At 39.9% G+C, this 17,097-nt stretch overlaps 1 protein-coding gene across 1 annotated transcript; it reads left to right on the top strand.

The window, feature by feature from the left end:
* The first annotated feature begins 652 nt into the window (after positions 1-652).
* On the top strand, positions 653-16,670 carry LOC306820480 (uncharacterized protein). Its single transcript, XM_079338329.1, has 4 exons — positions 653-761; positions 13,739-14,077; positions 14,645-14,767; positions 15,367-16,670. The coding sequence occupies exons 1-3, from the start codon at positions 716-718 to the stop codon at positions 14,740-14,742; spliced, it is 483 nt and encodes a 160-aa protein (XP_079194455.1). The 5' UTR covers positions 653-715; the 3' UTR covers positions 14,743-14,767; positions 15,367-16,670.
* The last annotated feature ends 427 nt before the right edge of the window (positions 16,671-17,097 follow it).

Consider the following 17,097-nt stretch of genomic DNA (forward strand, 5'->3'; position numbering starts at 1 on the left):
CATTTTATGTTTTATTGATTCCTGAGGGGAAATTATGTGTTTACACTGGTGAACATGCAAGAGCTTGAGCACCTCTTGAGCTGGGTACCCTCTTCAGCTACCAGACAAATTTCAATATTTGGTCCGCATCGCAGTGTTAAATAACATCCGGTCCGGTGGTGGTGTTTCTGGTTTCCTCTTTGCATGGTAGAGCTTGCTATTAATTAATGTGTTTCCATCTATTTTATCTATAGGGATAAGCGCGGGGGGATGTGGCAGTTGAGCAAACATATTTCCTATCCTAAGTGATGACAGAAAACATTTGAGATTCATTCTGTTGATATAAGCTTTATAGCCTCACTCTGGCTGATACTGAGCACATGGTTCACATCTAACGAGTGTCTTTAAAACAATAAGGAACACACGCTTTTATCAAAGATAAACTTCAGGTCTGTCCTCATCACTGACTACCACCAGAAAGAAGATTGAAGCTGTTCAACCTACGTTTATCTTGCCAGATGGCATTAAAAAGAGCAGTAGCCTATGCAGTGTCACTCTTGTGAGTTGCATGCAGGAGGTGTAAAGAGAGGAACATGGGACGTTCACCTAAAGTAACCTCATTAAGGTGTGACGTCACGTGTCTCCTCCCCTTCTGCCCCCTTCTTCTTCACTTGACTGCAGTTTCCCCTAACAGCAGCCAGCATTGCTTCGCTTAGTCTGTGTGCTGGGACCAAGGATGCGTCTTCTCGGGAATAGTGATAATTGGGTATCGGTGCTAATATGTGAAGTGTATTTTACATACGACAATGTAATATAAATAAGTATTTGAAGTGTAAATGTGCTGCTGAAGCATGTGAGCCTTTTGTGGGACAAATGGTGTTCTTAAGGTTAGAGGTTGATTTAACATCAAAGACAATGTAGGGGTTTATTTATGAGGGTATTCCTTAAGACTGAAGAAGATAAACAATTTAGAAGTGAGAACAGACTCTTAGGCTACATTGGGGGAGATAAGAAGTCACCTTATGGTGACCTATGGTAACCTTTGAGGCCATATGTCCTGAGGAACCACAGGGGGTGCAGGACTGTAGGAGCCTGAAGGATCAAAGCTTAAATGAAGTCATAAAGGTCTTGATGTTGTTTTGACCAAAACTGTATAAATAAGAAGGTCTTCTTCATTGTTCGAGAGGATCACATTTGGCTGGTGACTCTCCCAGGAACATGACTAACCTGGACTGATGCTGTTCTTGTAAATAAATGTTTTATATTACATGCAAGTCAGTGTCAGCGGATATTTCTTCATCATCTACACATCATCGTCAAGGAGGGGACTTAAGAAACTACATTAATGGCGTTGTCGGCAGGATCAGTTTGGAGAATTTTTTCAGCCTGAAGCTTCTTCAATTCTGCAGCATTCTGGGTGAGTGTTTTGTCACATTTGTCAGAGTGCTGATTTTTGTTGAGGTAGTTGTGCTGGCTCCACTGTCAAAGAACTTGTAGTGAAAAGAGATGATGTGTTGACGTTTGAAGTCATTTCTGTCTAAATTGAGAATTTCTTGGGGAACAAGAAAGAAGGAAAATATATTTTGTGAAAATATATAGAGAGTTAATGCAGAACTAGTAATAAGGAAGTTAAAAAACTATGCAAGAGTATGAATCAGGGCCCAGATCATAACAGTAAGACATGTGTACATTAGCTTCTGAGTGAAAGTTGGCATTAATGAGGAATTGGCATAATAAATTTTAAAAGAAAAATAATTTTAGTCATGAAAATTGGAATAAATAAAACAAAAAGAGAGATAAAGTAATCAAATTACTTAAGGAGTAAAGTGCAGATACTTAAAAAGTATAAAGTTGGAAAGAGTATGCAGTGTGAAATGGTACTCTAAAAAGTAAGTAAAAGTAAGAAGTTCATAAAAAGCATGCAGTGTAAAATAAAAATGAGTTGTGAAAAGGTTGACTAAAGTAAAACTTTGGTTATAAAGTAGAGGAACAGAGAAAAGAGATCGACTTTAAAAGTTAAAGTAAAATGGAATGCATTCTTGGAGTTGTGTGTGACAATGTAGGCTGCAGGACAGTCTTGTTGTTTGTTTAGTTGTGTGTTGAGCTCTGTGTAATGTCTGTGTTTGTATGTATTTGATCAAATAGAATTGAGTTATATAATATGTATGTAGAAGATTGACTAAAGGACATTTGGTCAAGTCATGAGGAGAGACATTTATGTTTCTTCAGTGTTAAAATACCTATGAGCCCCTTATAGGACTTTGTTTAACCAGATAAAGTATATGAGCCTTTGTTTCAAGGGACATTTATATATTTGATAAAATATATGAGCCTTTGTTTCAAAGGACATTTATGCATTATATAAATTGTTGTTTCTTTGTTGAGTCTGAGGAGAAGTGAAGAGACCAACAAGGACAGTTTGTTTAGCATGTATATATTTAGGTAGAGTAGAGGAAAGGATTTTTGTTGAGGAGTGTTTGGGTTGCTGTGTGGTTTCTTTCTTTTTCTGTCTGTGTGTGTGTGATTTTTGTTGTGCTGGTTTGACCTGACTTAAAGAGGATCTCTAGACAGGATGCTCACTCTGTGATAGTCAGCTCATACTGGAAGTTGTTGCTAAATTTAAGAGGTGGAGCAAAGGGAGGTGCTTTAAATGTGTTGGGGAGTTTTTCTGCTTCTGAGAGAGGAAAGAGAGCCCCCTCCCTTTCTTATTTCCCTTTGATAGTTAAGAAGAGATCAGAGTGAATGATATGTTCTTTAGGGGTTTGAATATAAAATAAGATACAGAAGGGGCTTCCCCTATCTGTGCGAAGTAAATTAGCAGAGGTGGTTGGTCTTGGAAGCATGGCAAAGAGTGTGTATACAGATCACATAGCACACCAAGTTGAATTATATCGCAAAAAGGAGCATGAGCAGAAAGAACAGGATGAGGAGATTCTTAGAAAGCTTAATCAAATACAGCTGGTTGATAACAAGAAGAAAGAGAAGAAACAAGCTGTTGTTATGCAGAGTCAGCCTCAACCAAGTCCAGTATCACCTCAACCCCAGCAGGAACAGATACAGTTTCAGCCAGCAGTGCCGACACCTATGATTCCTAATGCCTCTTTTTCACAGTTAGATTTTGGCCAACCACAGACATGGAGAGGAAGAGGTCAAGGAAATTATGGCAGAGGTAGAGGAGGAAATTTCCAACAGCCTTCAGATGTATGTTATAATTGTGGACAGTTAGGCCACTTTGCTCGTGATTGTTACAGGACAGGAGGAGGCTTCAGAGGAAGTTTTAGAGGAGGCTTCAGAGGGAAATCAAGGCCACCTAGGGGACCTGTGAATCCTTACAGAGGTCCAGAGCCAGGTTTTTAGGGGTGCCCAGAAGACTCGAAAGGGGGGTGTCAGCTGGTAGTGTCAGGGCCAGAACAAGATCCAAAAATAATAGTAAGAGTAAATGATCAACCATTAGAAATAATGGCGGATTGTGGAGCGGCTTTTACTTGTGTTCGACCTGAAAATGCTACACATCTCCCCATGTCTGACCAATTGGTGCGGACAATCGGGTTTGAGGGTGTGAAACAGCTGATTCCGCTCACAAAACCAATTGAGCTCTGTTATAAACAGCGCAAAATAAGAATACCTATATTGGTGTCAGAACATACACCCATTGCACTGTTAGGAAGAGATGCTTTATGTAAATTGAATTGCACAATAAGGTGTACACCCGACGGCTGTCAGGTGGATGTGCCAAAGGATACTAGTTATCAATTATTTATGACACCAGTGTCTGAGCCTTCTTCAGTATACTGGATTGGAAATCTTAGTCCAGAGCTACTACAGCCAGCTAAGCTGTGGGAGAAGTTTATTGTAGCAAACATGCCTAATGCTAAGTTCCCTGAGTATTCACCCCACTGCACGCTTAAATATTTTAAGAAAACTGGTCAAGTAAATTCAGAAGAGTGGTTGAGTAGGCAACCTAAGCAGGTTCAGCTTAGCTCATCTTGCATAATTTTGGGACCACAAGGAGCAGCAATGAAGATAAACAGTGATGATTATCTTGATAAAGAGCATGACATTGAGGAAAGTGTGCCACATGTGACTTTGATGGTGGCTGAAGGATTTGAACAGAAGCACATAGGAGCAATGATGGCAGAAGCTGAAAAGAAGAGCTTTTCACCACTGAAAGAGAATTTGGCTATCTGGATGAGTGACGATCAGCAGTTTGTGAAGATAAGGATCTCAGCTCAGGGACAGGGACGACCTCAAGTGGTGCTAATGAGTCATGAAACAATTTTCAGTGCTAATTTAGATTCAGATAGTATGAGAGAGGAGATGCTACGAGAAGTGCCAGAACGTTTGTGGTCACGACATAGTACTGATATTGGCTTTGTGAAGTCTGCCCAACCAGTGAAGGTTGAACTTCGACCTGGAACCAAACCTTCTTGGAAGAGCCAATACCCATTAAGGGGGGAGGCAATCCAGGGGATTGAACCACAAATTGAGGGTTTGTTGCAAGCAGGTGTGTTGGAGAAGTGTTCACATCCTCAGAGTAACACACCTATATTGCCTTTGAAGAAGCCAGATGATTCATATCGTTTGGTGCATGATTTAAGAGCGGTAAATGAAGTGGTGTCTGATTTTCCAGCTGATGTGCCTGATCCTCATACTTTGTTAGCTCAAATACCCCCAGATGCTACACATTTTACAGTGTTAGATTTGTGTGGAGCATTTTTCAGTGTTCCACTCAGTGTAGAAAGTCAAGGGTTATTTGGATTTACATATAAAGGACAGACTTTCAAATATAAGAGGCTCCCTCAAGGTTTCAAACACAGTCCTCATATTTTCAATAAAGTGTTGAAAGATGATTTGACAGGTTTGGATCAGATTATGACGAGTACTGTTATTCAGTATGTAGATGATATCATAATCTGTTCACCAGATAAGGAAACGTGTCATAAGGATTCCATTAGATTGTTGCAGTTATTGGCAGAAAAAGGACATAAGGCTTCTCAGAAGAAGTTGCAATACTGTCAGGAGAAGGTAGTTTATCTGGGTCAGACAATAACTCATGGACACAGAGGCATCTCTGAAAGTCATTTGGAAGCTATTCAAAAGGCACCAAAGCCTAGAACAGTCAGGGAGATGATGACGTTTCTTGGTATTGCGGGGTATTCTTCAGCATGGGTAGAGGACTATTCTAGTCTGACAGGGCCTTTGAGAGCTATGATTAAAGAAACGGGGACTTCCCAACTCCATTGTAATCTTACCTGGACTCAGGAAGGTCTTGTGGCGTTTGAGACAATTAAACAGAGGTTGCAGGAAGCTCCAGCGCTAGCGCTGCCAGATTATTCTAAGAACTTTTTGCTGTATGTGGCAACTTCTGTTGGAGGTAAATATGCATGTGCAATTCTTTGTCAACCCACAGGTACTGGTACAAGTCCTCAGCCTGTTTCTTATTATTCCACTGGCTATTCTGAAGTAGAGTTGGGGCTGCCACTGTGCTACAGAGCAATGGTGGGAGTGTATTTGATGTATGATAAAGCATCATCTGTAACTATGGGTTACCCGGTGACAATTTTGACACACCATAGTCTCAGAAATCTTTTGAACTTTGGTAAATATACACTGACTATGCCAAGGCTTAGAGACTATCATAGGCTTTTAGAACAGGAAGATATTACTGTGGTAAGATGTGTCACAGTGAATCCAGCTGAGAATTTGCCAACTCCTGAGGATGGGGAGCCACATGATTGTGTTCAGGAAGTAGAGAGATATTCAAAGCTGAGGTCAGATTTGCAAGCTTTTCCTCTACATGAGTCAGATGTGGAATATTGGACTGATGGATCCTGCTATCGAGTAGGAGATACATTGAGAGCTGGTTATGCTGTGGTTAAAGCCCAAGGATCTGAATTTGTTGTTGAGAAAGCAGAGGAAATATCACAACCTGCATCTGCGCAGCTTGCTGAGCTAGTGGGGCTGACAGAAGCATGTCTGTTGGCTGAAGGTAAGCGAGTGACAATATATACAGATTCTGCGTATGCACACAATGTGTGTCATCTGTTTGGATCTCTGTGGAAGAATCGAGGCTTTAAGAAAACTGATGGTTCGCCGATACAGCATCATGCTCAGATAATGAAATTGTTGCAGGCAATGATGAAGCCAAAAGAGATAGCAGTAGCTAAATGTGCGGCACATAAAATGGACATGTCAAGAGTTACACAAGGTAACAAAGCAGCTGATGAGGCTGCAAAGGTGGTTACAGGAGCTAATAAATTGGGTAAAGTTTTTCTGGTCACCCATGAGGTGGACTTGGAAGACAACATCACGCTCAGAGATGTGATCTCATTGCAAGAAGTTGTTTCTGGGATTGATAAACAACTATGGAGAGATCGAGGGGCCACTCAAGATTCTGCTGGCTTGTGGAGAAATCATGAAGGATTGATGGTAGCGCCCCCAGACCTGCTGGGTCTGCTGATCCAGGAAGCACATGGGTTAGCCCATGTTGCAAGGGGGGAGGTTAAAAGGAAGATTACACAAGAATATGGTTTTTGGGCACCGTACCTGCTTGAGCAGATTGACTATGTCATTAGCAGGTGTACTATCTGTCTAAAAAATAATGTTCGGAGAGGTGTGATGGTTCCTCCTGGTCACATTCCAACACCAAAAGGTCCTATGCGTGAGTTACTTGTGGATTTTGTTGATATGATAAGACCAATAGGAGGTAAGAGATATATGCTAGTTGTTGTGGACAGATTTTCAAGATGGCCTGAAGCCTGTCCAACAAAGCGAAAAGATGCTCAGTCTGTTGCCAAGTTTTTGTGCCGTGAAGTCATAAGCAGGTGGGGACTTCCTGATCGCATATCCTCAGATAATGGGAAGGAGTTTGTGGATAAAACAGTAAGAATAATTCTGCAAAAATTGGGAATTAAACAACGTTTGGGAGCTGTTTATCATCCGCAAAGCCAGGGTGTTTGTGAAAAAATGAATGGTGTTTTAAAAAATCGTATTGTTAAAATCTGTCAACACACAGGACTGAACTGGGTAGAAGCACTTCCATTGGCATTAATGGTGTGTCGCTCAAGTGAGCTCCGTGATTTGCGTATGACACCTCATGAGTTGGCTATGGGTAGACGGATGCCAACACCTTGTTTACGCACGAGTGGAAAGGGTCCAAGTTTATCTTTGCTAGAAGATGAAATGCGAATGTATGTTAACTACATGGCTACATTGCATAAGAGAATACACACATATGTCTCTGACAGGCAAAAACAGGAGGAGGCGCAAGAGAGATTTGATGAGCAAGAGAGGAGTACAGTGCAACCTGGAGATAAGGTATTCGTAAAGGTGTTTAGGAGGAAGTGGTTTAATGAACGCCGCGAAGGACCATTTGAAGTTGTTCGTAGTACGGGAACTGCAGTTCAGGTTAAAGGGTCTCCTACTTGGTATCATTTGTCACATTGTGTTAAAGCACCAAAAGAAGAGGTAATACGATTACAAGAACAAGATGTTGAAAGTGAGAGAGAGCCAACAGAAGATGCAGAAACAGCAGAGGTTCATGAGGACCTCCAAGGTCAGGATCCAGAAGCAGGGTTTGACTATGCTGTGGGTATGCATGATGATTTTGAGCATGCTTTTGATGATGCCAGGGATGAGTTGTCAGTCCAGGAGCAAGAACGACGAGTTGGTGACATTGATTTACAACACGTCCCAGAAACAACAGAGTCTGTTTCCAGAGAGCTTGAATCAAAGACTACAGGAGGCTGTGATACCTCTCCAGGGAAATCCAAAGACCCACTTGGGACAGAAAGTACTAGACCAATACGAAGAAAGGTTAGACCAAAACGTTATGAGGACTAGGGTTGAGTCCAGGGATGTTCAGCAAGTAAAAGAATTAGCAGCTACTATGTCAACTTTTTCAACTTCTAAGATAAGGACGATTCCAATTTCTGTGAACAAGGTGATTAGAGTGACGTTGGGACATCCAGTTATCCTTCCATGTAAATGTAAAACACTGAATAATGGTAATTATAATTTTCCTATATGGAAAAATGCTTATGGTAAGGAAATAGTGTTAACAGGATCTGATGTGAATAGTGTGCCTTATGATCAAAGAAAGTATATTTTGTACAATGATATAAAGTGGTTTAGAGTTATGAATGATTGTTCGCTTATCTTAAATAATGTTGTTTGGGAAGATCAAGGAGAATATACTTGTAATTATCTGGATCAGGAGTTTAAAGCTGTGCCATATTATAATTATTCGATTGAAGGATATAAAACTCATAAAATAAAGCTAGAAGTAAAAGGTCAGGTTCTTTTTGAAATAAGTACAGTTGCTAAAGAAGTTCAGGAACAATTAACCACTCCGAAGGTGTCAACTTTTACTTCGGTTACTCATAGTATTGTTGCAGATGAAGTTGTGCAAAGGGGATTTATTGCTGCTAAACCAGTGATGACTTTTCCGGTGTCTGCAAAGTCTGTAAGTAAGATGATGACATCTGTTACTTCATCTCCATTGTTAAAGAAATTAGTAGAAATTAGACAATCAGTTGTTGAGGATATTGATTTGGATTCAGCTGAAGCAGGTCAGATGATTACGTCAGATAAGGCTGATGATTTTATAGATGATAAGATGACATTTGAAAATATGGGTGAACATCTGCATTCATTACAGAAGCGAGAAACTAAGTGGAATGCTTATGGGTTTGATTCTTCTGTGTTGCAAATTGCAGACCCATGGGCAAGTAGAAATTTGTGGTTTCAGCAGTTGACTCACTCTGTTAGAAAGGCTAGTAATTTAAATGGTCCATGTGTGGTAAGAATTCCATCACCAGGTACATGGCATTCAATTCTAGAGACGGTACCAGAGCCTTTAACTTCTGAATGTCAAAATTCTGCATTATCTTGGCTATTATATAAGCAACAAGCAGAGAAGGATTTTTGGTTGGCTGCATCAGTGAATCTATTTAAACCTCAACGTAGTTGTTCTTGGTTGGGAAATTTACCATATATAAATCTTCTTGATCAGTTTGAAGATATTACAAAAGCAGTTCCTGATGCTATGGAAGTGGCATCTGTGAAGGCTAAATCATGTTTTTGTTCAAATGGTACTCGTGGTAAAGATGGTATGTTTATGGGAATATCAGAATGTGATACTTATGCGATGCGATTTGAACAAAATAATAAAAGGACTGTTGATGACACATATGAAGTGACTTTTCATTCCTCAAATCATAAACAGAGTAGAACTTTAAGAGTTAAAAATCAATTTTTATCTGGTAATTTTACCATAGGAACATTTAAAGATATTTGGTGGATTTGTGGTGATAAAGCATATCTATTTTTACCGTATGGTTGGATGGGATGTTGTTATATGGCACAGTTGAAACTTCCGTATGAGGTTTTTGTTATTCAGAAGGGTCAGGCTTCTGATGAAGTTAGCCCTACAGAGAACAGTGGAGGTCGAAAGAAGAGAGAACTAGCACAATTTCATAATTTAGAGTCTTATCATTGGAGGATAAGTTTGGGTGAAAAATGGGGTATAGGATTGTTTCCGTGGTATGGTGTTACATTCTTAGCTGATCATATTGATAATATTACATATACCTTGCAAGGGTTTGCAAATGAGACTATAAGAGGTTTTGAATATTTATCAAATACTCAGAGGAGTCATCGGTTGACATTGTTAAAACATGATATGGCTCTTGATTATATTTTGGCCAAACAAGGTGGCCTTTGTGTAGCTTTGAATTTCACTGGAGATGATTGTTATACTTTGATACCAGATTCTGCCGACAATATGACCAGTGTCATAGATGCACTGAAACTCATAAGGGATTCTTTTGGTCCATCACAAGGAGCAGGAAAGTCTGCTAATGCTTGGCTGCAAGAACAATTTGGACCAGTAGGAGCAATAGTGGTTCAGATTTTGATGGCTGCTCTACTGTCATTGTGTGTAATGTTTTGTTTTTGTACAGTGTTGTTGACCTTTGCAAAGGCTATGATACTACGATGGGTAGGAGTTGTAATGCCAGGAGAGAATGTTCAGATGCCACTATTGAGTGATAATGACCTAGGTGAAGTTGAGGAGGTCATAGGCTTAGGGATAGTAGAAAGATATCCATTTTAAGAATCTAGTATCATCATGATGTAGTGTAACTATTCTTGAATAAGAGTTGAATGGATAACGGGGGGACATTGAAATATGCTTTATTTAATCATACATGGGGATTATGAGAAAGTATGATATGAAATGATTATATTTTTGATGCTTTTGTTGTGCAAGATACTGGTTTGTGATTTCTCTCCCTAGGATGGTACTTGGGGAGACCAGTGTGAGCATGATGGACTGTCAAGAAATTCCTTCAGCCTAAAGGATGTGAAAGTTCAAATGAGGGCGAGAGGAAGACATCCTGATGGACAGTGGACTGAATGAGGAGATCATGATGGGAGTTCTTGAATGGACAATCTTTGCAGTCCTATTGTGGAAGAAGCTGATACACCTGAAAAGCAACTTTTAATGTCTTTTTCCACTCTCATTTATTATTCTTTTCTTTTAGTATTTTACAGTAGATGTTTTAGAGGGTTATATTATTTAGAGTTAGTATTGATGTTTTTGGGAACTGTGTCAGATGTATATATTAAGACCTCAGGTATTTATATTATCAAATGAAGTTATTTGATTTTGTTAGTATTTTAATTGGCTTGGAGTACTGAAAAGTGGTTGCCATGGGCAGTGGGGCCGTAGAGAGAATTTTCCTATCTAGATTGAATGATGGTATTTGAAAGATGTCTGCTCGATAGGTTTTTCGCTCTCACACTCTGCAAATTTTAAGGTTAAGTCATGATCAAAAGGTTATGTCATAAGTATTTTGTGTGTTATTCTTTTTCGAGACTAAAGTCTCGAAGGGGGGAATATGAAGTGTATTTTACATACGACAATGTAATATAAATAAGTATTTGAAGTGTAAATGTGCTGCTGAAGCATGTGAGCCTTTTGTGGGACAAATGGTGTTCTTAAGGTTAGAGGTTGATTTAACATCAAAGACAATGTAGGGGTTTATTTATGAGGGTATTCCTTAAGACTGAAGAAGATAAACAATTTAGAAGTGAGAACAGACTCTTAGGCTACATTGGGGGAGATAAGAAGTCACCTTATGGTGACCTATGGTAACCTTTGAGGCCATATGTCCTGAGGAACCACAGGGGGTGCAGGACTGTAGGAGCCTGAAGGATCAAAGCTTAAATGAAGTCATAAAGGTCTTGATGTTGTTTTGACCAAAACTGTATAAATAAGAAGGTCTTCTTCATTGTTCGAGAGGATCACATTTGGCTGGTGACTCTCCCAGGAACATGACTAACCTGGACTGATGCTGTTCTTGTAAATAAATGTTTTATATTACATGCAAGTCAGTGTCAGCGGATATTTCTTCATCATCTACACATCATCGTCAAGGAGGGGACTTAAGAAACTACATATGTAAGTAACTTCTTTAAAGTTGTGATCAACTCGATACTTTATTTTCTATTCAGCAAGATTGATTGGGGAAAAGCATGTTTCGTCCGCTGAATTATTTGAAGTTTAACTTTTGGCAACATACCGATTTTTTTTAAATTTAGACATCAATCGATATTTTCTTCCTGTTTTTGAGAATTTATTGTAGGCTACGATAAGCAGGCTACTCAAAGGATGTCTCTAAAAAGCCGGTGTTTTACTGCTTTAACTTCTCCATGTCGATCGGGACCTGCACAGAGGATAAGGAACAGGGCTTGTGATTCTGGTAGCGCTGACAACATGTAGGTCTACCGCAGTTTAGTTTCTAACCTCTTTGAAAACACAAGTGGAGAATGGGTTCGTGATTGAGTGTGGTAGCCTTTTCAGGTTATCACTGGGTACAATAGGTGCGCATCGAGGGATCGCATTGTGTGGCTGCGTGCTTCCTATGGCATTTGAAGGCGCACTTCGACACTGTGTGCCGGCATCTGCCTGCCTGATTTCATCCCCTATTATAATATCAGACCGTTATTATGATAACTCGGCCTATCCCAGTGTAACTTTTAGTTTACACAGAGGACTAATTGCTTTTATTGTGACTATACATGTTCAGGATAAGGATCAGCTTTATTGATCACCCAATGGGGGAAATTTGGGTGTTACAGCAGCTCAAAAACAGGCAATATAAAAAGCGTCAATAGCAAAAAAGTAAAAAAAAAACAACAACAACTACGAGCACGTTTATTAACTAACTAAATAAAGGAAGAAAAAAAGACAATAGACTTAAAGTTTAAGCATCTACAGTCTTTAGCATAGGTTGTACTGCCATGCACGTTGTATGCATCTATAAGGTGCCCTGAGAGCATGTATTAAAATGTGTGCAGCAAAAATGCCCCAGCATGGCCGCGGGAAGTGGGGGTGCTGCACCCCCTAGTGGCGAGGGGGAGATTTTTTAGTAATAGTAAAAATGCATTTGAATTTTCTGGGGAAAGATTTGCGTTTTTTTAAGACACGGTTACGCAGCACAATGACCCAGAAAAGACTCACAAACCTTTAAGTGACGCACACAAAACATGAACTCCCTGGACATCCATCCCCTCATTGAGACTGTACATGACTCCAGAGCGCACCTGGACATTTGGACACCTGTAACCAGGGCAGCCTGTCTGCAGCTCAAAATAAGATCACGGTGCCGACGCGCACCTTCATATCTATGCAGTGTAACGTCACACTATAGTGTTTTTACAAGGTGGTGGGGATTGAGAGTGTTATTTTGATCGTGTTTTCTGTGTGTAATGGATTTGGAGAACTGTTTAATAACGTGTAAATAGTCTGAGATTGTTTCCTTGTGGTTTGCGTGAAAAGTTTGGAGATGGAGAAAAAAAGTGTTATTTTGTGCGTGTGTTTGCGTAATGAATGTGGAGAGCTATTCAATAACATGCTTAAGTAGTCTGAGATGATTTCTTTGTGCCGTGTGTGATTTTGGAGCTAATAGAGTGGTGTGTGACATAAATGTCGGTGCAGTGACTCAGGTTGATGTCAGCTGATCAAACTTATTGCACTGTTAAAGTGTTATTGTGAAGTTTAAGTGATACAGTGCATATATTCCTCTGAGAACTGATGATGTGTGTGTGACCCTGACTGTGTTCACTGAAGAGTGTAAGACGATGAGGTGGTGAATCTTAATCTATTTATTTATTTTTAAACATTTAAATGTATATATTATACATGTATTCTAAATAGGCTTATAGTTTTTTTTGTCCAAAAAAGAACAAACGATTTTCACAGCACCCCCTCTTCAAAATAACTTCCAGCGGCCCTGAAGAGCAGTCAAAGACACCAAAGTGAGATAATTTCTTGTAGTTATACAAGTAGCGTCTGTTTGTGAATGGCTGAGTGCGCATGCGCGTGGGTTTTGGAGCGAGAGCGGCGCGGTCGCGCGAGTGTGTCTGAGGCGTGCGCGAGACATGTATGGTGATGCCGGGGACAGAGTTAGGCAGAGAGAGAAGTCAGCTTCAAAAAGTGTACCGTTCAAGTTAAGTGAGCAGAACAAAGCCCAGCAGCCTCAACACGGCCAGACTCTCCGTGTCTCATTTTACCAGTTGCTTCACCACAGTAAAGTGACAGAGGTTAGCCCCGAAGTTCGAGGACACTTCGGCCCTGGAGCAGCGTCTCCCCTGTGCGCTCTGACTACGGTCGGAACGCCGAAGCAGGAAAGGTTAACATTGTGTTAATATGTACTTACCCCAACATCTCTCTCTCTCTCTCCCACTCTTGCAGTCTGTGCCTTTGCCTCAGTCGGGGTCACTCTACCTGTCAAACAGAATGTGAATGCTGGAGAAAAAATCACTCTGACTCAAACCACTGAGCTGCACGATGAATATTCTGTTGTGTGGTGTTTGGACAACGGCACCCAAAAAGAAACCCTCATCACCTGTGATGGAGGAAAAGTGGAGGGTGATCCCCCTAAGAGGTTTGAAGGAAAACTCTACCTGGACCCCAATTCTGGCTCTTTGACAATTGGGCCGTTAAACGTGGATGACAGCGGAGTTTACGAGGTACAAGTCACCAATGGAAACAGCAAGGTGTATAGACACACCTATGACGTTACTGTGTCTGGTAAGTGTTTTAACATGACAAGTGTGTTCAAGTTTGTTTACTTGTTTGTGTCCTTCATGTCTTTCCTTTTTCTGTTTTCCTTTTAGTCTGTAGTTTGAAGATGAGTTCTTCGCTATTTTGACATGCAGTAAAAATATGTAAAAGGAGAATCTATGGTGTCCCTGAGAGTTCAGAACAATGTCATTTAAAATACACTCGCAAAACACAACAATATTTTGAAAAGCTAACTGCAGAAGATCTTAAACACTTTTACACATGAACTAAAATTTACAGACAATGTCTGATAACTCCTGATTTATTCATTCTGGATAAACTGGACCCTTTTTTATGAATGCTTTGTTGCAGGAAAAAAAGGCAGAATTCAAATACACCTCCACCAATATTCAGTAACAATTCTGGGAACTTTGTTTAGGAGTGCAGAGCGTGTCTGACAGGTTTTCTGAAATGTTTGTGTCTTAATTGTTTTCGGGTTCTGGAAACTCACAACTAACCAGCTGAATTTCAGGTTCTCAATGTTCTCCTCAGCCTCACAGCTGCTAAGAAATGTTATCTCTTTTTGTTTGACAGAGTCTAAGACCACCACTGGATCCCGAAACACTGCACACTACCAGAGGGCTCACCTGACAATTGTCTTAGCTGCTTTCTGTGTTGCGTTGCTCCGTTGAGCATCTCAGTATGAAAAATCTCAAGGTCAGTACTTTAACTTCTAGGTAGTACATGGAACATATACAGACAGAGTAAATACATTGAAAAAACCTCAATGAAAATAAGAGAGTAAAGTAATAATATCTATAATAACAGTTAACTTCATGTGTAATACTTCTCCTGCCAGTGAGTTATTGTAGTTAGTTTGATCTCTTCAGTGATATTATGTAACAAAATAGACAATTGTGCTACAAACAAAATGTAAGAAAGTAATCAGCTCAGCAGAAAAAGGGTTGAGAGCAGTTGTAACCAAGCTAACAGTTAGTGTACTTTGTGGTTTAAAACTGTTGAATTGAACTTGTGACTAAACCATCGAGCCCTGTATTTAAATCTGGTGCATGTACACCCTGTCCAATATCAAGTGAAACTGATATAAAAACTAAACAGAAAAGTGGAGAGCAGCCAGGCAGAGCTAACAGGTACGGTTGCTTTATGCATGCAACCTGTATTAATCAAACGTGTATGTGTATGCTCCTGTAGTTTAACAAACCCTAAACACAGTCAGCAGGGTTTTATTGACATCTTAAACTACTGCTCCTTTGTTGCCATGAGTCAGTAATCATCTGTTTATTTGTTTTTTACAGGAAATGATATTCTCGTTGGATACAGGACATTATCCCCTCTTCCAGTCAAAGTGCTTATTGAAAAAGGATTTCCAAGTGGGATCACCACTTCAAATGAACACTTATTTTAAAATTTGCTAAAATTATTTGATATGCATGAGATCTACTCCAGGATATTCCACAATAAATTGGTTTTATATAACACTTTTCTAGATACTCAAAGACGCTTTGACAGGGAAAAACAACCAAAAAACAAAACAGAAACGACTAGGACAGCACAATGAAGAAATAATGTAAGGGAGGAGGATTGGAGTTAGTGGTTATAGGAAGTGTTGAAGAGGTGAGTTTTTAGGCATTTCTTTGTAGCGTAACTTATGGGTAGATTAAATTGGGCGCCAGACAGACCACTAAGTCCGTCAATACATTGTATGAAAGTAGATTAAAGCACACTACGAAGCAAAATTAAATCAAGTTGAAGTTCATATATTTAACACAAATTCAGGACAAACAAACATTTCATTCATTGGGTAACTTTTGAAACAAAACATATAACCAAAGATGTCCCAACACTTTGGGTTAATAACCCTCAAAAAACACAGTCCAAAGTTTGTCCGTTTCAAAAATGAAAAAATACATTAATGAAGAAAAAGGGCTTGAGAGCTGAGTGGGTGTGTGTGGGGGAGTGAGTGGGTATCTTATAGTGGGGAAAAAGGAAGGGGAGCCTGGTTTGGGAAAACAGGGGAAGTCTGGAGATGAGGTAGGAGAGAGGGGGGGATATCACCTGTCCAGGGTTTCTTTGGAGTAGAGAGGTTAAGTTGACAGAGTCGTCTTCTCCCAGTCATTCAAACATGAATTGATCCATGCCGACTGGATCATGCAGATCCCTGCCCCCAACAATCCCAGTAGAACCCACAGTGGTTGAAAGATCCAGAGAACCAAGGCAAAAAAACTCCAAAAGTTCAGCGCCTCCACAAAAACATTAAAGGGCTTTACCTCCTTTCCACCTTTCTCCTTTCTTCTCCACTGTCTGTCTCTTTTTTCCTGTTTTCACTCTCACACCTCTCCCAGGTGCAATCACTCCTAATCTTCTTCCCTCCAAGACACGCCCCTTTTTTTCTCTGCTGTGCAGCAGGTTGCCTCTGCACCCTGACTGCTACATCTTAAAGGAAGTGAGTGTGGGGGATATTTTTTGGTAGAACTTTGGATGCATCGATGACGAGGGAGAAGCCATTGGTGGATTTGGTGATGTATTTGGGGCTGATGATGACCTTATTTGTTGCAGTTAGGTTTAGAAAGTTGGTTTGGAGCCAGATTAAGGCTCAGGTGAAAGAAAGGAGGACAGATGAATTTTATTTTGGTTGAAAAAAAGACATGAAGGAAGCGCTGTGTGTTTGCTGTGAATGATTAGGAACTGATGTCATGGTGGAACAAATGAGCAAATAAATGTAAACAAAGTTGTAAATAAAGTCTTTTTGAGAAACTAATTATATATTGAGTTATTAATTTTACATGTTATATGCTTCTATTTACAAATTAATTGAATCGCAAGACTTAAAGCTGACATCTTCTACTGCAGCTGAATCTGTGAATGATAAGGACTTTTTACAGAAGGATTCAACAACAGATGTTTATGAGTTGTTAATTTAATCACAGATGTATCTAAAGAAAATAGAGATGACATGTCATATGATCATAGAAATAAACGAAATAAATGCTCATGTGGATGGTACATTAAATGGACCATCCCCAAAA

This window comes from Symphodus melops (genome assembly GCF_947650265.1).
Source record: "Symphodus melops genome assembly, chromosome: 2".
Lineage (NCBI taxonomy): Eukaryota > Metazoa > Chordata > Actinopteri > Labriformes > Labridae > Symphodus > Symphodus melops.